Source organism: Somniosus microcephalus, chromosome 25 (assembly GCF_052327205.1).
Source record: "Somniosus microcephalus isolate GS21.2 chromosome 25, FLI_Smic_1.0, whole genome shotgun sequence".
Lineage (NCBI taxonomy): Eukaryota > Metazoa > Chordata > Chondrichthyes > Squaliformes > Somniosidae > Somniosus > Somniosus microcephalus.
The window spans coordinates 48,184,950-48,207,374 of NC_141011.1; the positions used below are offsets into that span (position 1 = coordinate 48,184,950).

At 43.4% G+C, this 22,425-nt stretch overlaps 1 protein-coding gene across 8 annotated transcripts in view; it reads right to left on the reverse strand.

The window, feature by feature from the left end:
- Positions 1-22,425, reverse strand: part of rerea (arginine-glutamic acid dipeptide (RE) repeats a) — a 527,918-nt gene that overhangs the window by 210,806 nt on the left and 294,687 nt on the right. The window contains exon 1 of one of the 8 annotated variants that reach the window (XM_085967348.1): positions 19,139-19,295. The exons of the other annotated variants lie outside the window; for them this stretch is intronic. Within the exon in view, the coding sequence (XP_085823474.1) occupies positions 19,139-19,164 (26 nt within the window). The 5' untranslated portion in view covers positions 19,165-19,295. Of the gene's footprint in view, positions 1-19,138; positions 19,296-22,425 lie in introns of those variants that run through there. 8 annotated transcript variants of the gene reach the window in all.

The following is a 22,425-nucleotide window of genomic DNA, read 5'->3' on the forward strand; positions in this document are numbered from 1 at the left end:
GGGATCTGCATATTACTCGTTTTTATGATGCTTCCTCCTCATTATTCTTATAGATTTACTCTCCACCTTGCATTCTTCTCCAGCTGAGAAGGTGAGAACAGTACTTTAGCCGGCCATTTAGATGATTGAGGTGGGGCAGGCTGAACAATCAGCTTTCCGTTCTCATTTGCCCACCGCAAAAAGACATTGCTTCTTCTTTTTGTAATTCTTCCAATTTTCTGTCAAGTGGACCAGTCAACACTTGAGAAATCTGGCCAATTACATCAGACAAGTTCAAGCATTAGGTAGCCACTGGACTAAAATTCATGACGTCCTCAAATTAACTCCTCAAATCTCTTAGAATGCCAGCGCAATCTAACTATTCTCTTCTCCCCCAACCCACCTCAGAAAATGTGCTTCACAAATAGGTTTTATTATACTTAACACTATTACACTCTGGACGGGGGCTTCTCTTCATTGGTCTAATATAAAGTAGTTTCTAATAAAATGTGCAATTTTAAATAAAGAACAAGGGAGGTGAGAATCAAACATGGAACAGACCGTGCGGAGTTTTTATTTTAATTTTGCTTTAAACAGCATTTGTAAGTGGACTGTGCAAAGCCACCCATTTTCTTCCTTCTTTCACATCAGGAAATGACGCTTGAGGTAATCATGAGATTCCACTTTCAGTCGAAGAAATATAACACTTTTTTTTTGCAGAAGCTGCATGGAGGCCAAATAACGGGAGTGAAGCAGAAAAATAAATGAGAGTTCACAGACACCAGGCACATTCTGTGACATGTCGCAACACAATCTACAGTTTTATGTTCAAGAAACAAAATCTGACTGTACAACGTAAATGTCTCAAAGACCACAGCACACTTTTACTCAAGCTTTCACTCGCATTATTCCCATTATCTGAGCGCTCAATGTTCCTGCCTTTTACACATTCCCAGATGTTCTTTCCATATCCGTTTCTATCTATATTTTTATATCATTTGCACAGCTATCCTCTAACAGGCTGTGAAATTTATTTATTTTTTATTTTAAATCTAAAAATAAAAATTCACCATCACTGCAGCATAAATCATGCAGCCGAACAGAGCTGCAGTTGCAGTCGGATGGTACAATCAAGGACGGCCGAGCGTTTGAAAGAGGACAGATTTTTTCTTTTAAAAATGCTGTTACCGTTGACAATATAGAGAAGTTGGAAAGTATTTTTCAAGATCGTAACACACTGAAGGGATCAGATAATACTGATATTAACCCACTCTGGTTTCACTTCGTGGTTCCTGTCATCTGAATCCTGAGATGCAGCTTCATAGAAACATAGAAGGTAGGAGCAGGAGTAGGCCATTCGGCCCCTCGAGCCTGCTCTGCCATTCAATGAGATCATGGCTAATCATCCAAACTCAGTACCCTGTCCCTGCCTTCTCCCCATATCCCTTGATCCCTTTAGCCTTAAGAAATATATCTAACTCCTTCTTGAATATATTTAATGAATTGGCCTCAACTGCCTTCTGTGGTAGAGAATTCGTTATAATAAGTGCAGTGAAGCTCCTTCATTGCTCGGTATCTGTCAGTGCACTGTGGAGTTTACCTCTGACTGATAGAAAAAGGGAAGATCCCAAGTTTGTGCTGAATTCATTGATTTCAGCCAAGATGCCAGTTCTGTTGCTATAATTAACATTGGGGAGGGAATGGAAATAAAAATCTTCCTGCTCCTGATCACAACTCAGTGACTCCTGCTGGGAGGTCGAGGTCAGCTGAAGGTATGTTGGGTCCTACACGGTCAAACAGTCTGCCAACAGAAACAACAACATGCATTTATATAGCACCTTTATCGCAGTAAAATGTCCCAGGGTGCTTCACAGGAGCGATTATCAAACACAATTTGGCACCGAGCCAGACAAGGAGATGTTAGGACAGGTGACCAAAAGCTTGGTCAAAGAGGTAGGTTTTAAGGAGCGTCTTAAAGGAGAGAGAGGTAGAGAGGTGGAGAGGTTTAGGGAGGAAATTCCAGAGCTTAGGGCCCAGACAGCTGAAGGCACAGCCACCAATGGCGGAGCGATTAAAATTGGGGATCTGCGAGAAGCCAGAATTAGAGGAGTGCAGAAATCTTGGACGGTTGTAGGGCTGGAGGAGGTTACAGAGATAGGGAGGGGCGAGACCATGGAGGGATTTAAAAACAAGATGAAAATTTTAAAATCAAGGCGTTGCCAATGTAGGTCAACGAGCACAGGGGTGATGGGTGAACAGATACGATTTAGGATATGGGCAGCAGAGTTTTGGCTGAGCTCAAGTTTACGGAGAGTGGAAGATGGGCGGCCGGCCAGGAGTGAGTTGGAATAGTCAAGTCTAGAGGTGCCAAAGGCATGGATGAGGGTTTCAGCAGCAGATGAGCTGAAGCGGGGCGAAGTCTGGCGATGTTATGGAGGTGGAAGTAGGCAGTCTTGGTTATGGAGCAGATATGCAGTTGGAAGTGCATATCAGGGTCAAATATGACACCAAGGTTGCGAACGGCCTGGAACACTAGCTATCTCGGCTCACACACGAAGAACGGCTACTTGTGCAACATACTGGATTGCACCTGTGGAACTGGACCCATCACAAGTCAACACTTTAGAGAAGGTGGTAAAAAATTACGTGCACTGGCTTCTCTTCCCACTCCCACATCGTTACTTCTGGGGTCCCCCAAGGATCTATCCTTGGCTCCCTCCTATTTCTCATCTATATGCTGGTCCTTGGCGACATCATCCAAACACAGGACGTCAGTTTTCCAACACGCTCCTGGCTGGCCTCCCACATTCCACCCTACATAAACTTGGTGATCCAAAACTCTGCTGCCCGTGTCCTAACTCGCACCAAGTCCCGTTCACCCATCACCCCTGTGCTCGCTGACCTACATGGGCTCCTGGTTAAGCAACACCTCGATTTCAAAATTCTCATCCTTATTTTCAAATCCCTCCATGGTCTCGCCCCTCCCCATCTCTGTAATCTCCTTCAGCCCCACAACCTGTGGAATTCTCTACCACAGAAGGCAGTAGAGGCCAATTCATTAAATATATTCAAGAAGGAGTTGGATATATTTCTTAAGGCTAAAGGGATCAAGGGGTATGGGGAGAAAGCAGGAACAGGGTACTAAATTTGGATGATCAGCCATGATCGCATTGAATGGCGGAGCAGGCTCGAGGGGCCGAATGGCCTACTCCTGCTCCTATCTTCTATGTTTCTATAACCCCCACCCCCCCCGAGCTATCTGCACTCCTTTAATTCTTCCCTCTTGAGCATCCCTGATTATAATCGCTCAACCATCGATGGCCAGCTGCCTAGGCCCTAAGCTCTGGAACTCCCTCCCTAAAGCTCTCCGCCTCTTTTTCCTCCTTTAAGACGCTCCTTAAAACCTACCTCTTTGACCGAACTTTTGGTCACCTGCCCTAATTTCTTATGTGGCTCAGTGTCAAATTTTTGACTTATAATACTCCTGTGAAGCGCCTTGGGACGTTTTACTACGTTAAAGGTGCTATATGAATACAAGTTGTTGTTGTTGTAAAATAAAATACATGCAGAGTATTCTATTTCCTTGTAAAATACTGAGAAATAAAACCAAACTGATTGCAGTATGAGTCACAGGCAAGGCTGTATTCCCCATTAGAAGTTTATTTTCTAATTATGGATAATGATCAGGGTAGAGCAATTAGGAACAGTGAGGAACAATCGAATCTCCCCCTCCGTTATAAACACAAGGCTACATTTCAACACAGCCGCATACCTTGGGCTTGTGATGATGTTGATAACAACAACTTGCATTTAGATAGCGTCTTTAACATAAAGAAAACATCCCAAGAGATAGGAGGGGTTGAGACTATACAAGGATTTACAGACAAGGCAAGAATTTATTTTCATAGGGCAAGGGAAGCCAACGAGGTCAACAAGCGCGGGAGTGTTAGACAAGTAGGACTTGATACGGGATCGGATATGTGCAGCAGATTTTTAAACAAGTTGGAGGTTATCAGTAAACCATAAAAGCAAAGATATCTGAAATGCTTGGTGTATTACTATCCTGTACGGCTCTAATTTACCCGAGATCCTATATCTGCTTTCAGAAAGTACACAACCCAACACCAGAACTGACATGTTCAACTGCTGAGGATAGTATCTAATTTCACTGTGACTCCAATTCTACTTTTGTGAAAAGCTGGGATAGCCACACGCTGAAGAGGCTTGCGTAACAAAATTTCACTAAAAATATTTCAGATTTTCAAAAACAAGCAGTAAAGGAATAGAAAAGTAAAATTTTCTTAAAGCTAGAGATTTCAATTCTAAAGTCAGGCAATGTATTAATTAAAAGGTTCAGTATCTTCACTAAGAAACCAACTTTATTATACACATATATGCAAGTTAAATTTATTTTGAAATGCCAATGTAATAGAAGTCAGAGTGGTAGTTAAAGAAGTGATTCGGAATCACAACACCAGTTTCGTACTGGTAAGCACACCCTCACAGGTGTAAGCGCTCTCTCGCAGCCGGCCGAGAACTTTGTGCGTGCGGGTTTATACACGTGTGTTCTGCTTTGCTGCCAGTAAATTGTCAACTGATTTAAGAGAACAGACAGGAGTGCCCACTGTTGTAGCGTTAAAAAAAACCTTTGCTTTGTTTATAAGGTGTCCAGGACACCGCATCGGAGTCATACGCAATGCAGAGATGAGCCCAAGCAGTGCAAGATGGGCTCCCCGAGGAGGTTTTGCACAGCAGCATTCGACAGCTGACTCCAGAATCACTGCAAAATAGAAATAACATCGCAGCAACACAAAAGTGGCAGTTCAACTCCACACAAATAGATGGTTATACTATGGACCTCCTATTTCTTTAACATTGAAAACAATTAACTGTATTACTAATAAGGGACGCTGTTATAAAATACAATTTCCATAGAATTCCTGTGCGATGCACTATTTTTAAATCACCTTGTACAGGTTCACATAGGTTCCTTACATAACCCACCATTTGGTCGATAGAGGTCTCTTATACAAGGTTATTATTCAGCACTGGTATAAAAGAAAGAATTTACATTTATACAGCATCTCTCACATCCTCAGTATGTCCCAAAGTGCTTCACAGTCAACGAGTTACTTTTGAAGAGTAGTCATCATCGTGATGTAGGCAAACGCAGCAGCCAATTTGTGCATATCCACCTCAGCTGGTAGGTGGGGTCACTGCGTAACATCACATCCGAAAGGAGGCACTTCTGACAATGCAGCACTCCCTCAGTACTGCACTGAAGTACTGACCTAGATCATGTGCTCAAGTCCTGGAATGGGACTTGAACCCACAACTTTGGCTCAGAGGCGAGAGTGCTATCAGGGAGTCAAGATGATATGTAAAATATTTTAATGGCCCGTGTGTATATAAGTAGTATTGTGGCATGTAATGAAATCTGTTTGTCTTGATCCTGTATTCGGTTTGCACTCATGTATATTACCCTCCCCCACTGTGTATAGTTTCACTTCCTCTTTCCCGACTAACCTGGGAGGTTCCAGGTCTTGGCTCTTGGCTCCGCCCCTGACTTCTCTTACATAAAGATCCCAGGATCTGTATGACTCATTCCTGTGAACCAGTCGGCGTGTTGAGATGTTAACTCTGATCTTTGTGATTAAAAGCCAACTTGTTTAAGTCTATAACTTTTAGTTTTGTGGTTATTGAAGGCCCATCAATTTTAATCACTAAAGAATACTAGGATGGATCGACTCCTAAAACCAGAGCGTCTGGACTTGGATCCACATTCTGCTGAAGCATCAAATCAATTTGGACACTGGCTCAAATGCTTCGAACTCTTCGCGGGGGCCTCATCCGCTAGCGAGGTAGATAAACTGAGTCTACTGACTACTCGCGTAAGTCATCGGATTTATTCGTTCATCCGGGATGCCACCTCTTACACGGAGGCCATCACTATCCTGAAGGCCCAATACCAGAGGCCGGTAAACGAAGTGTACGCCAGGCATCTGCTGGCTACACGCAGGCAGCGACCAGAGGAATCAATGGACGATTTCTTACAGGGCCTAAAGGACCTGGTCCGGGACTGTAACTGCAAGGCCGTGACGGCCAATGCGTACTCTGACGAATTGGTCCGCGATTCCTTCATCACGGGCCTCAAATCGAATTATATCCGGCAGAGACTGCTGGAGGTAGTGGTCCTGGACTTAAAAAAAGGCAGTGGCCACTGCGCGATCGCTGGACGTGGCCCAGAAAAACTCTGACTCTTATTCTTCCGGCCATGCGGCCCTCACCGCCTCGTGCGCGCCGAAGGGGCCGCCATCTTGGAATCAGCCATCTTCCCCATCCAGGTCTCAGACCAGCTCTACGCCGCCGGAGTCCCCACACAGAAGTACACCCAGGAGTCCTACTACAGCGGCAATGTCTCGAGGCCCGAAATGCTACTTCTGCGGCCAGGCCAAGCACCCCAGACAACGATGCCCAGCGAAGGACGCTACATGCTTCAAATGTAAGAAAAAGGGGCATTTTAGCAAAGTCTGCAGGGGGAATCCGATTTCCAACTCCGTCACCGCCTCGTGCGTGCCGTGCGGGCCGCCATCTTGGGATCCGCCATCTTTTCCCGACTCAACGGCCGCCCAGGGCCCAACAGTGGCTTCAATCACGGTGGATCAATCCAGGCCACACCCGTTGACAAAATCCATGATGGACATACAGGTAAACGGGAATTTAACGAAATGTTTAACTGACTGTGGGAGTACCGAGAGTTTTATCCACCCTAGCCTGGTACGACGGCACTCATTAACGGTAACCCCTACACGGAGCAGAATTGCTATGGCTGCTAAGCCCCACACTTCGGACATTTTGGGCTACTGTGTGGTAACACTGACTGTAAAAGGCACGGACTACAAGGATTTTAAACTCCTCGTGATGCCAGAATGCTAGCGACCAAAAGTAGACGGTACAGTCTGGAAGACAGACACTTTATCAAGGCGGAAGTGGACAGACTCCTGCGGGAAGGCATTATTGAATGCAGTACCAGTCCGTGGCGTACCCAAGTAGCCATAGTTAAAAATAGCGAAAAGAAACGGATGGTAATTGACTACAGCCAGACTGTTAATATTTATACCCAGCTGGACGCCTACCCTTTACCCCGCATATCAGAAATGGTCAACCAGATTGTGCAATACCGAGTCTTCTCGACTATCGACCTCAAATCCGCGTATCACCAGCTCCCCATTAGAACGGAGGACCGCCCATACACCGCCTTTGAGGCGAACGGACGCCTCTACCATTTTCTCAGAGTGCCCTTCGGGGTAACAAATGGGGTCTCGGTCTTCCAACGTGAGATGGACCGCATGGTTGACGAGAATAAACTACAAGCTACCTACCCCTATCTGGACAATGTCACTATCTGCGGGCACAACCAGCAAGACCACGATCTAAATCTTGCGAGATTTTTAAAAACTGCCCTAAAGCTGAATCTAACCTACAACGAAGACAAATGTGTCTTCAACACAACCCGTCTCTGTATCCTCGGCTGTGTGGCGGAAGATGGGGTAATTGGACCGGACCCTGACCGATTACGCCCCCTAAAGGAACTGCCCCTGCCACACAATCCCAAAGCCTTAAAAAGGTGCCTGGGATTTTTTTCGTATTATGCCCAATGGGTGCCCAATTACTCTGATAAGGCCCGACCCCTCATTAAATCGACGTCCTTCCCACTATCAGCTGAAGCTCGGGAGGCTTTCACCAGTATTAAACAGGACATTGAAAGGGCTGCAGTGTGTGCAGTGGACGAATGCATTCCCTTTCAAGTCGAAAGCGATGCGTCAGACTTTGCCTTAGCTGCGACCCTCAATCAGGCTGGGAGACCTGTGGCCTTCTTCTCCCGAACCCTTCAGGGACCTGAAATCAGGCACTCTTCTGTCGAGAAGGAGGCACAGGCTATAGTGGAGGCAGTGCGGCACTGGAGACACTACCTAGCCGGCAAACGTTTCACCCTGCTCACCGACCAGCGGTCGGTGGCTTTCATGTTTAATAACAAACAAAGGGGGAAAATCAAGAATGACAAAATACTCAGGTGGAGGATCGAACTATCCACGTTCGACTATGATATTATGTACAGGCCGGGAGCCCTTAATGAACCCCCAGACGCCCTATCGCGGGGAATGTGTGCCAGCATTCATACGGACAAATTACAGGGTCTCCACAATGACCTCTGTCACCCAGGGGTCACCCGACTATACCATTTTATAAAGTCCCGCAATCTGCCCCACTCCATCGAGGTGGTCAGGGCAATGACCAGAGCCTGCCGCATCTGTGCGGAATGCAAGCCTCGTTTCTACAGGCCTGACCGTGCACACCTTATCAAAGCCACACAGCCATTCGAGCGCCTAAGTCTGGACTTCAAGGGACCCTTCCCTCTGCCGACCGTAACGTATACTTCCTCAATATCATTCATGAATATTCCCGCTTCCCCTTCGCCATTCCCTGCCCAGACATGACCAGTGCCACGGTCATCAAGTGTCTCTGTAATCTATTCTGCATGTTTGGCATGCCGAACTACATACACAGCGATAGGGGGACGTCATTCATGAGTGACGAGCTGCGCCAGTTCTAGCTCTCGAAGGGGATAGCCACTAGCAGAACCACTAGCTACAACCCCCGGGATAATGGGCAAGTGGAAAGGGAGAATGCTACTGTTTGGAAGGCTGTCACATTAGCCTTAAAGTCAAAAGGCCTTCCGACCTCCCGCTGGCAGGAAGTCCTCCCAGACGTGCTCCACTCCATAAGGTCTCTGTTATGTATTGCCACTAACGCTACCCCTCACGAAAAGATGTTCGTTTTCCCCCGGAAATCCACCTCGGGCATATCTCTACCCGGGTGGCTGACGTCTCCGGGGACAGTACTATTGCGGAAGCACGTGAGAGGCCATAAAACGGACCCCCTTGTGGAAAAGGTACAGCTCCTCCATGCAAACCCTCAGTACGCCTATATCGAATACACTGACGGGCGAGAGGACACTGTTTCCATAAAAGACCTCGCTCCCTCGGGGAGCGGAGAGAACGATGGGACCTACACTACAAAGAGGCAGGACGCCCAGAGGTATCAATACCCAACTTTAACCTGGAGGACACTGCAGATAACCTGGAAGACACTGCGGAGGCCCGGACAGCGGAGGAACCAGAATCCACTCCCCTAGAGGCACCCCAACCGGCTTTGCGCCGATCACTGAGAACTGCAAAACCTCCTGACAGACTCACTTATACCAACATCACCCCGATGGACTAAATCTATAGAAGGGGTGAATGTAATGAAATCGGTTTGTCTTGATCCTGTATTCGTTTTGCACTCATGTATATTACCCTCCCCCACTGTGTATAGTTTCACTTCCTCTTTCCCGACTAACCTGGGAGGTTCCAGGTCTTGGCTCTTGGCTCCGCCCTGGACTTCTCTTACATAAAGATCCCAGGATCTGTATGACTCATTCCTGTGAACCAGTTGGCGTGTTGAGATGTTAGCTCTGATCTTAGTGATTAAAAGCCAACTTGTTTAAGTCTATAACTTCTAGTTTTGTGGTTATTGAAGGCCCATCAGTGGCAATTCAAGCATTTTCCTGGAACCTACGCAATAGTACTGTGGTGAATCACATTCATACTGCTGGTAGCTACCCGAGGACACTTTATTTTAACCAAATAGCATAACTAATTTTTCTCTAAGAATTGGACTGGAACTTCATTTTTTAATTTACATCATTGAGCGGCTGTACAATCTGCAACATCTCTTTGAATCCAGTTAACAAAACCGTGAAAAATAATTTGTCCAAAAATCTACCAACTGTTGATCAATTTTTAATTATGAACAACAGTAAGATTAATCAAGCTAAAACAAAATTATATATTTTGGAACCTGGGTTGATTTTAAGGTTCCGCATTAATTATTTAGAAATGTTCCTGTTTACTAAAGATACAGTTACAAGTGTAAAAAGGACAACAGACAGCGACACGGTGAGTCGATGCTCCACAGTGTTGTGGAGTCATCGGAAGATTTAATCCAGCAATTCTCCACAGTGTAACTTTTGGATTCAGACAGTCCCACTGGGGAGAAGGTGCCAACCTGGAGCCAAGTCCTTCCCAACAAAAGTCGGAGTGAAAGTTACCCTGGTCACTGTCACGTGTCTCCTAGTTCTGAGGCATAGGTTTTCTGAGGAGGAGGCGAGAGGAAAAAGGATACCTTATCCCAGTTAGACCAGGCTCAGCTGTCTTCAACTCACTGATGGCTCACATCTCATCCTGCACTACATCCCTGGGATTTAAAAGCTGCTGATAGAAATAGGACACCCCTACTTGGTATTGCTCATCAGGACTAAGGTCACTGACGTAAGAAAACTCACTAAGCACTTGGTTCGAGTATAAAGCAAGGCTTTAATCAACTTGTTTCAGAACATGAAGGTCTAGTTGTACTTCACTAGTTCCTGTCTTACAAAATGTCCCTGAGCAAGCTGGGCCCACGCCCGAGTATTTATACTCCTTGGACAGCGCCACCAGCTGGCCATCCAGCGTTATTTCATGAGTAGTTTCTTTACGATGATGAGATTTATAACAGTCACCCCAACAACGGGTAGTGTCTGGTACCTTCATCTGACTGCAAATAACCCCTCACTGGTGACACACAATTGACCTCCTAAACCCTTATTTTAGGTTGGTGCAATGATTGAAAACTGCAAAAGGTTGTTGCAATGCGTAACGTTGTCACACAATGCACAGCAGGTCATAAATGGAAGAAACTGGATACCCAGTAAGGCAGCAATCCAATGTCAGGGTTCAGAGATACTATAAACCACAAATGTCAAATTCAAGCAGTTTTCAATCTTCATTTCCCCCCCTCCCACCCCCTAGACACACAAATTTCTCCCTTCCTCAAAGTTCACGCTTTCCAGCAGTCATAACTGGAAAACAATCAGAAGCAGGAACGCTGGCTATTTCTTTCTCTCCCTTGCCTCAAAATGTTACGGCCAATTGTAGAATCCTAATGGCTGCCCCTGCTGAAATCAGCTAACATAACAACACCTTGCATTTATATAGCACCTTTAGCGTAATAAAATGTCCCATGGTGCTTCACAGGAGCGTTATCAAACAAAATTTGACATCAAGCCACATAAGGAAATTAGGACAAGTCATCAAAAGCTTGGTCAAAGAGGTAGGTTTTAAGGAGCGTCTTAAAGGAGGAAAGGTAGAGAAGCGAAGAGGTTTAGGGAGGGAATTCCAGAGCTTAGGGCCTAGGCAGCTGAAGGCACGGCCACCAATGGTAGAGCGAAGGAAGTGAGGGATGCGCAAGAGGCCAGACTGGGAATCAAATCTGGGCCCTTCTTGCTTGGTGCGTCTTAATGCTGGGTGATGAATGAACATCAGCGTACAGTCATTAACTCAAGGTGCTTCAGAGCAAAGTCTGTTGAGCTGGATTTGTTAATTAAGTTCCCTCACTCGAATGGATTCAGTAATTACTCAAAGCCACTTTTCCAGTGAGGCCACCAGCATTTACTGGGTAATTTAAAAAAATCAAACCACAACAGTCTAAAGAAAACAAGAGGATCTTAATCATAATCATTTCCAATAGTTTGTTTTTCTTAAACGGGGTTAGAATAATAAGGCTCCCTTCAGTAACCAAGAAAGTACACCCTTGCATTTGTTTGATTACTAAGACTATTTGGTTTTAAAACAATAAATATATTTACCAAGTGACACATTTATCATATGATGCTTTTACAAGTTCGACTGCTACTTCAGCTGTATTAAGTTATATGAAGTTGTTTAAGCCTTGACGAAGAATACTGTAATTGAAAGCTTCACATGCGGTCACAGCAGGGAAATATGTAGGCTTACGCAGCGCACCACAGTTCTTAAGCAAAACAATAAATAACCCCACAAGTGTAATTTGCTGCATCAGCTAACCTTGCAACATAAAGTTCTGATCTACAATTTCATCATTACTGTAGAAGCAATTGTGATCTGTTCTTTGCAACCATCAGCACTTCACAAGTTAGATGCAAGAAAAATAACCCAGACCAACTACACCATTACCATAAATACCAGACTCATCATCACAGAAAAACATGGACAGAATAGCGGAATGTAAGCCCCCTAATACACTAGCAAAAATAAAAACTAGATAATCCTGGAATTCTACACAATAAAAATCAACATTTGAGGCGTCCAGTCACCATAATCCCATGGCCCTAATATAAACAGACAGAATCAAGGAATGCAACCCCCAAAACATTAGCCAAACTTTCATTTGAAAGCAAACCCGGGTTATTTAATTACTCAATGGCCTTGCAAAACATTTATGCTTGCCCACAACAGTCTATCATTTTTTAAGTTGCCTGATTGTGTACCCAATGCCATCTACACTTCATACACAGTACATGCTTTCCACTGTTCCATTCTCATTGTCATGAGACACTAATTGCACCATCCACTCTCATTGGGACTGACAGGCAACAAAGCTCCACCCATCTTAGCAGATAGAAAACAGATTAGCATCTGCCAAGTGTCTGCCCAGTTCTTCTGCAGGGAATTACTTCCTTCCTGAGTTTCATACCTGCCAGTACACGTCTGAACACTATCTAAATGAATCCAGCTCTTGATGACTAAAGACACTGCCTGTTTCACTGCAGTAGAAGATCCCAGCTTCAACCTGCACTCTGTGCTTTTAGCAGATCTTCTGTGGGGCAACAGTTAGGACTCAACAATTGGCCTCAGCACCCATGGACTCATGAAGGGAAGGGTGGGTGAGGAGTCAGCCAGGTTCCCACTTCTAAATGCTATCCCACGAACTCTGCTGAAAAGTGCTCGTGTGGAAGCTGCATACAAGTAAAATCCAGATTGGCTGTGATATTTTCATGGTCAAATCGCATGGCAACATTACCTAGACCCATCTAGCCACTTGGGGAGGGTATCAAGAGGACTGCCAGTACCCATGGAACCATAACCCAACAAGATCAGCACCCTCAAGTGAAATTGCAATAAAACTTGCCTCAGTTCAAGCCACAACCATTTGCCAATGCTGGCTTCTAGAAGTGCCCAAATGATAGAAACAGCTGACTTGACAGAATCTGAATCACTACCACCAACTGCAGGAAGAGCAGCAACTATACCAGATCCATCACTGGATCAAACTTCGGTCGACCTGGAAGCACTGATTCGAATCCAATTGATGAAGCAACAATGTAATGCACAAAGCTTAACCTGAACTTAGGGAGGGTAGTACTGAACTGATTGCATTTAACTTTGACTAATTTTGCAAGTTAAGAGGGAAAAAAAGAAACTTAAAAAAAATCATATAGCTGGAGTCATAGAGCGAGTGATACTAAGAAAATTAACCAAGAAATTTTCCTGATACAGCACCTGGTTATATGAGCACATGCAGGTTTGAGCAGCTCAGAAACAAGTCATTATCCAATCTGTGACGTGCAACATAACTTAGCACAGTGCAAACTAGACCCACTTCATGGATTGATTTGACGTTGGCACCAATTTGGACACATGCCAGTACTACTTTGTGGCCAGCTCCCTGCCAAACTTCCCCCTTCCTAATAACCCTCCTGCTACATCAGTGTGCATGCACTGAATGAGTTTTTGTTCAAATTGCAGTATGGTCTATTATATATAAGATAACCTATATGAAAGATTCAACCACCCACTTTGTAATGTCCATATATGTGCATGAATATATACAGTATATCTCCTCCTATTTCTCATTTACATGCCCTCCCTCAGCGACATCATCCGAAAACACAGCGTCAGTTTCCTCATGTACGGCAACAACACCCAGCTCTACCGCCCCACCACCTCTCTCGACCCCGCCACTGTATCTAAATTGTCAGACTGCTTGTCCAACATCCAGTATTGGATGAGCAGAAACTTCCTTAAACTAAATATTGGGAAGACCGAAGTCATCGTCTTCGGTCCCCGCCACAATTTCCGTTCCCGAGTCACCGACTCCACCCCTCTCCCCGGCAACTGTCTGAGGCTGAACCAGACTGCTCGCAACCTTGGTGTCATATTTGACCTCGAGGTAAGCTTCCGACCACATAGCCACGCCATCACTAATATCGCCTATTTCCACCTCCAGAACATCACCCGACTCCTCCCCGGCTCATCTGTTGCCTTGGTTACCTCTAGACTTCACTATTCCAACACACTTCTGGCCGGCCTCCCAAGTTCTACCCTTCGTACATTTGAGGTCATCCAAAACTCTGCTGGCCTGTGTCCTAACTCGCACCGAGTCCCGTTCACCCATCACCCCAGTACTCACTGACCGGTTAAGCAACACCTCAATTTTAAAATTCTCATCCTTGTTTTCAAATACCTTCCTGGCTCGCCCCTCTCCATCTCTGTAATCTCCGACAGCCCCACAACCCTCCGAGATATCTGCGCTCCTCTAATTCTGGCCACTTGAGCATCCCCAATTTTAATCGCTCCACCATTGGTGGCCGTGCCTTCATCTGCCAAGGACTTAAACTCTGGAGCTCCCTCCCTAAACCTCTTCGCCTCTCTTTCCTCCTTGTGTCAGCCCGTGGCTCAGTGGGCAGCACCCTCGCCTCTGAGTGAGACGGTTGTGGGTTCAAGTCCCACTCCAGAGACTTGAGCACAAAAATCTAGGCCGACACTCCAGTGCAGTACAGAGGGAGTGCTGCACTGTTGGAGGTGCTGTCTTTCGGATGAGACGTTAAGCCGAGGCGCTGTCTGCTCTCTCAGGTGGACGTAAAAGATCCCATGGCACTATTTCGAAGAAGAGCAGGGGAGTTATCCCCAGTGTCCTGACCAATATCTATCCAATATAACAGCTGGTTACCTGGTCATTATCGCATTGCTGTTTGTGCGCAAATTGGCTGCTCTGCTTCCTACATTACAACAGTGACTACACGTCAAAAAGTACTTCAGTGGCTGTAAAGCGTTTTGGGACGTCCGCTGGTCGTGAAAGGCGCTATATAAATGCAAGTATTTCTTAAGACACTCCTTAAAACCTACCTCTTTGATCAAGCTTTTGGTCATCTGCCCCAATATCTCCTCTGTGGCTCGGTGTCAAATTTTATCTTATAACACTCCTGTGAAGCGCCTTGGGATGTTTTATTACATTAACGGCGTTATATAAATACAAGTTGTTGTTGTATATCTGCAGTTTTGTATGTAGTTGCTTCACTGGGAGCATCCAGCATAGGTAAAGCCCAAATCATAGTACAGAGTCTCGGTACAATTAGTGTAGTGCCTGTAGCCTCATCTAGTATGTGTTGATAACTAATTGATAAACTGCTAAATCGGTCAAAATTTGTAACTATTTGGCATTATTCAAGGTTACAATTCTGTTCAGGTGCAATGCTTCTCGGGAAGTTGCAACATTATCAATTAGTTATTTATGAGAGACGCTTTTGTGCAAAATGTTCCAGTGAACAACCAATACAGATAAAGCACACAGCACTTTTACTCCGAGTCAGAGAGTTGTGAGTTCGAGATCCACTACTGAACTTGAGCATATAATCTAAATTGACACCCCAGTACACTGCTGAGGGAGTGCTGCATCGTCAGAGATGCCATCTTTCATGAGACATTAACCCAAGGTCCTGTGTGCTAGTTCCAGAAGTTCGTGTGAATATTTAAGATCCACCGGCACATTTTAAAGTAGAGCAGAAAGTTCGCCTAGAGTCCGAACCAACATTCCTTCCTCAAGCAAGTCATTCATCTCACTAACTGTGAGATCTTGCTGTGCAAAACATGGCTGCCTCTTTTGCCTACATAACAATAGTCACTGCACTTCAATGTACTCTGTTGTATTACTTCGAGATGTTTGAACGGTGTGATAAAATACTATATACAGGAAACTCTTTTTTTTATCCGGCACCGGCGTGGTGCCGATTAATCAAAAAGTCCGGATTACAGAGAGGTATACTTACCAAGGTACGAGAGCCCCGTACACGGCCACAGGTGGAGCCCCGGTTACACGGCCCTTGTGCAGGAGTCCCGGTTACACGGCCACAGGTGCAGGAACCCCGGTTACACGGCCACAGGTGCAGGAACCCCGGTTACACGGCCACTAATATATAATAAAACTTACCTGACTGGTTAAGAGAGATCTCCGGATATTTAGGTGCTGGTTAAAAGAGAGTTTCCTGTAAGTGCAAGTCTTCATTTTCACAGGATCAGCAGCCTCTGACACTATTCCAAAGTGGCCATTCTTTACTTCTTAGTCTGCAACGAATGTTGGTAAGTTGGGAGCCATAACAGCTTATCTGTATTGTGACCTCAAGTGATGTCCATACAGGTTTGCTTCCTGTGGAGGTCACACGTTAGTGACCAGAACTGGGAACTCCGGTCAATTTCTCCCATCTCTAAAGCCGAGAGATGCCGAGGCAATTGATGTACCCTCACTGCCACCTTGACCAAGATTGGCTAACTCAACACAGACCAAAGATTGAGCTTGGAATCTTCTTTACATGGCTCAGCACCACTCAAATCCTTTTAAACATGCTGACTGCCATTAATGGGAAGGTGTTGGTCAACCTCAACCACTGGCACGTTAACTGAACATTTTGAAATGAGTGTTCACCAAAAAAAAAACAGTTGTTCTGTATTTTATTTGAAATCGATTGTGACAGGCAAGTTAGAACTTTTCTTAGGTTATGGCTTGCCCTGGAGCAGCTTGTTACACAAACGAATCTTGAATTTGTTGTTATTATGGTGTATAATACAAGTTGTTTTATGAAGAAGAATTTATGTACCCAGCATTAACTGAAATGAAATTGCTGAGCTTCACTTGGCAGAATTCAAGTTACCATGCCACTATTTTAAGAGATTAATTTTAGTGTGTTTAATCTAACTAATTTTTCTATTTTACTGGTATAATGTTAGTTTATATATCACCATTATTATTGAATAAATAATTAAGACTTGTTGGCTCACGAGCCCTTATATTTCTGCAAAGTGGCTCTGAGCACAAAGGGCAGTGGAAATCTGGAACTCTTCCCCAAAAAGCTATTCAGGCTAGGTCAACTGAAAATTTCAAAACTGAGATGGGCAGATTTTTGTTAGGTAAGGGTATTAAGGAATATGGAGTTAAGATACAGATCGACCATGATCTATTTGAATGACGGAACAGGCTGGAGAGGCTGAATGGCCTACTCCTGTTCCTAAGTTCCTTCCTATGTTCCTATGATGAGTTAATTACAGTATAAAGAAAAGTTCTACATCTACAATAAATGCTCAGCTACCAGACTATAATTTTAATTCAATCACCTTTTCACATTTAAAATCAAAGTCAAATAAACAAACAATCCCAATTTTGCTGTGGACTCATGGCAACCATTTTATTTGAATATAAATTGTGTTTTCTCCTATAGCAAGAGCATGTTTAAAGATATATGATTAGATGGTGTAATGGGCCAACACAGTGATCGAGTCCCCTGATGGAATTGCCCCAATAGCGAGTTCCCAATCTCAACTAAATTGTCAGGTTCAGTGGGGGGGGGGGGAGCTACTAATGGTTGCAGAGCGAGTCCTGGCCAATTCCACAGACCTTCTAGAAGAGGAGATCAGGAAGAAAAATATATTTTAATATTGACCAAAAACATGACTTTTTACGTAGTAGTATTTTACAAAGACCTTGTACCAGAAAAACAAGAGACACCAACTCTTAATCATTTGCCTTTTTGGTGACATTTATGCAAGACTGCAAGCTTTGCTAATGTAGACACAGTAGTTAAATTGTTTACCGTAAAACCACTTCAAATATATCAATTTACAAAACTGTTTTGAGAGTGCCACATTAAGATATTTTATCACCTCATCCTATAAATATTTAAAATTAACAAATGTACATTGGTCTTTTCAGACAGGTGCACATTATCTCAACTGAAAACTATTCTATATATTTTTTCCCAATACCAATACTGTGCAGCACCAATTTAACACAATACAGTACTGCAACATTCAGGGGGCTTCGGAGTTGAGAGCCATTGTTTATAAATCCTTTAGTATAGTAATTACATTTAAATACAGATTGTTACAAGTGTTCTTAGAGCAACTTTTATTCAGACTACTTCTGGATTGCTTTGATATTCTGGTGCTCGGGCTGCCAAAGGTACCAGAAAGATATTGATCAGAGTTTTACTATTGCTGATGATTTCTTTCAATAAAGGTGCATGAGGATGGGAAGTGATGCCATGACATATGGGCACCATGTTTACAAAATGTCTACAATACCTCTACAAATTTGCTGCAACAATCCTGTCATCACTACGCTTGCTTTCAGCATAGCTCATCTGAACTTGGTTAACAATATGCTGACTGGAATCAGAACTAAGGTGGATCTAAGTAGGTAACAATGAAGATTGCATTAAGCAACAATATCCATTTACAAATAGCGAATGATGTAAGTTTTAAATCAAAAGAGCAGATATCTGCTGCTACCAGTTTTGTAGTTATACAGCTTTACTTTCATTTTTTCCTTCAAAACGTATATAAACACACCGCATTTGTTTCTAATGTTAAGTGGTTATTTAAAAAAAAAAATTCCTTTTGCAAATGAACTCTGGAGTCAAAAAGACTGAAGTTCAAATATCCAAAAGAACTAACATCTGAGGTCCCACCCATCACTGAAAACCACCAATCGCTGTCCACACCAAATCCTTCCTCCTACCATTTTCCTAACCAAACAACTGACAGGCCCAAATAGTTCTCACACCCACATAGGTCCACAAAAAGGGTACGTTTTCCATGCTTAGAGGAAACCAATCAGATGTAAAAATATAAATACAATAATCTGCTTTAAATAGGTCTTTAAAAAGAAAATTTACAAATTGCCAGCCAAATAATATCATTTTTATTGCCATGATTTGATTTCTCTTCTCTTTCCCCCCCCCCCCACCCACCCCCCACACCTCCCAAACCAAAAGAAATTGCTGACAATCCTTCACTTTTCAAAATGAGAGAAAGACAGCTAGCTATTCAGGAAAGAGTCACCATTTTCTGTTTAATGCTGATCAAACGTTGAAAAACAGCAGCAAAAAGCCTTGCAGCATTAATAATGAAGATTTCATAATAAATATTTGACAAGGCAAGGAATCTACAAAACGCAGCCTTTTAGGATAGGCCAGCATAAATAAGCCTACCTCCGAGGGCTGAAGAGATCATCCATGGTCAAAACAAGTCCTTTAGGTTTAATTATATCCCCAAGTCTGGCTATAGTCTGCACTGAAAGCAAAACTCTCCCTTTTTCCTACTCTCAGTACTCAAAATGGTGGCACACGCAGTCTCTGAGAGACCTCAGAAAGCTTTCACTGAGCTTGTGCTATGACCTCAGCCACCACGCAGAGCGTAAAAACTTCCCCTCAAAATGTCAGCACTGAGCATGTGCCATGACCCTGCCTCCCTCACATACAGAGCAATCAATCTCTCCCTTTATGTTCTCTAAATAAGCATGCTGAACCAGCTCCCAGCTCCAGGGAGCTTCAGCAAGCATGCTGAAAGAAAAGGGCCCTATCAAGGGGGGTACTGCGACAAACAGCAAACCAAGAACACTTCAGATTCAAGTTGGTTAGTTTAAGGCACATCTAAATTGCTGTCACAATACACACGATTAAAATTTGAGACAGTTATAGTCTGGATTAAAAATATCGTGCTCCTTTGTGAGCAGAGCAACCACTTCATATTTTTAAAAATAATTACATTTTTCAAAAAAAGTGATACTTATAATTTCTTACTGCAAAACACAAAGTTTTTCAACAGCAATCCTTTTTCCTGCTAAAGGGCACTATGGAAAACGACATTAGAACAAATATATTCCCGTCAATTTTAATTAATTTTTGTTCATTATTTTAATTATATGTAGTCAGCAAAATGGTTAACGTATATGTATTGTGGGGTATGTTAAATTGGGTTGAAACGAACAGAATTCATTGTTATAGAATCTTAAAGCACAGGAGGCCATTCGGCTCATCATGCCTGAGCCAGCTCTTTGCAATCCATTTAGTGCCCCCAGTTTTTCACCATAACCCTGTATTTTTTTCCTTTTCAAGTATATATCCAATTCCCTTTTGAATGCTGCTACTGAATCGGCTTCCACTCCCCCTTTAAGACAGTGCATATTGTTCTGACCTTTGCAGATTCGTTTAAGCTAGTGTCATTTCAAAAAGGTATCAGCATTTTGCACTTTTACAATAATGTTTATTGGTAAGCTTTGGCCTGTTTAGCCTTTCTCCTTTCCTCCCAATAAAATGTTTGATTCAACCTCCATCCTGCTCTCCAGATTTCTGTAGCTCACAAGACTTTAAAATAATAATAATTTCAATGCAAAATTAAATTAATTTCACAGGTTTATGTTACTCAACTTTTCAAAATATAATAGCAAATTAAAGATACATTTGGAAGATGTCACAGCACACCTCATCAGTGCAGTGCATGCTGTACCACAGACCTGTGGTTTCCAGGTGTGATCCAACAATCCATTGTATTTCTTATTTTAGATTGTGTTGCAGGGAGGCACCAAGCAGAGGCCAGTTGCGTGTGTGCACTCGTATCTGTGAGAGCAGCCATGAGAGTGAGCGTCAGACCATGGTACAATTAAAGGGGCCACGCCAATGTCATTTTGTAGATTTGGATCAATACCTTAAAACCCTCTGGAGAATGCAGAACCATTTCAGTCTTAAAGGTAAGAGTTAAGCGGCAGCAAAATGATTTAAAGCTTCGAAGAACTTGAATTAAGGGGAAAAAGATTTACGGTTTGTAGATTACTCAAAATTGTACTTTACAAAATTATTCCCAGAATAACTGCAAGAGCTCTCAATTCAGAAATAGTAAAGCCCTTCAATGACAAGAGAATTAAAATCCTAATGCTTCCGGAGAAACAAAAAAAATTAAAAAAAAAAAAATTATATTCTTCTTTAACGGTTCTGAATCACTACAGTCCTCAACATTTATCAGGGGAATTGTGGATCTCCAATGAAAGAAGCTTCCACCGTAATGGCACTAAACAACAAGATTTGGATGAGCACTTGAAATGCCATTGCATACAAGGCTATGGACCAAATGCTGGAAAATGGGATTAGACTGGACAGGGATGGATGGGCGGCGCAGACACGATGGGCCGAAGGGCCTCTTTCTGTGCTGTAAAAACTCTATGACTCTAAACTCTATGACCATGTCAACATGGCATATTTGATTAGTGAGTTGGTGGGGGCAAATCATTTGACTTTTTACAGAAATAGAAAGAATTGCTGGGGAAGGTGTTCCCTTCTGGACAATTCACAAAGCAAGTGTAATAGCGCTGAGGAAGTTCTTGTGATTATATTGTCAAAAATGGGAGAAATCCCTCCAACCAAAATTACAAATTTCAAGGGCAAGATGGCCCAGGCTACAAACCTCTGTAAGTCAGCAATTAAAACAGCTTTTAGGATCAAACTTGTTGGAGTATAATCTATCTTCTTCCTCCCCCAGCTGTATGTCGAACTACTGCTGGAGGCCACCCATTAAAGATAGAGTTTGAATGTAAAGCTGAGCTGGGATTTGCACCCAAGTTTTCTTAATGAATCTAATGGCCTATTATGATGTCTTGGGCCAACTTCCTGTAAATGAATTTGTACCCATTTATAGCATAACACTCACCTATAGCTGGTTGTGCCATATTTATATAATCATAGAGGTCATGGATTTTCTAGCTTAAAAACTTTGTGGAAAGTGTAAGTTTGTATCCTTACATATATCACATTTGCATAGGCTCTCTTCCACAACCGTATCAGATTTTAGTTGAATTAATTCATCTCTAGTACCGGCTTCTTCACAGTGAATCGATTCACTCCCATGCTACTCCCACAACACATGCAGTAAGTGCTGCTGGAACCTGTGACCTGTATCTCAGCCAGCTTTGATTTACATCATTTGGTTATTAAATCAAAGCGTACAAAAACCTATCAACAGCACTAGCAAATGGTGAAACGGCAGCTATGAAATCTAAACTGACCAGTAGTTTTTGAAATACACTGGCCCTGAATTTGCGGTCAGAAGCTTCCCGCGGGGAAATGTCTCCGATCCGCAAATAAAATGCCCGCGTACCTGGGGCCTCGGGATCCACGGAGACTCGCGGTCCTGGGGCTCCCCGGGTACCCGCGGGCAGAGGCCCACGTATCCCGGGGCGCATGTGGCTCACAAGCGCCCCTGGGATCATGTGGGCCGGACCAACGAATGAAAGAAGGGAATCACCATTCATACCGTATTTTCGGAAACCCCATAAGCATGAATGGGAATACCCAAAAAAATACACCTAGACATCAAATAAAAAAAACCATCACATTTAAAATGAATTAAAATGACATTTAATTAAATATTTAAAACAAAAACATTTTGAAACATATTTTAAAAGGGGCTGAAAATAAACTTACCTTGTTTAACAAGTTTTTTAAAT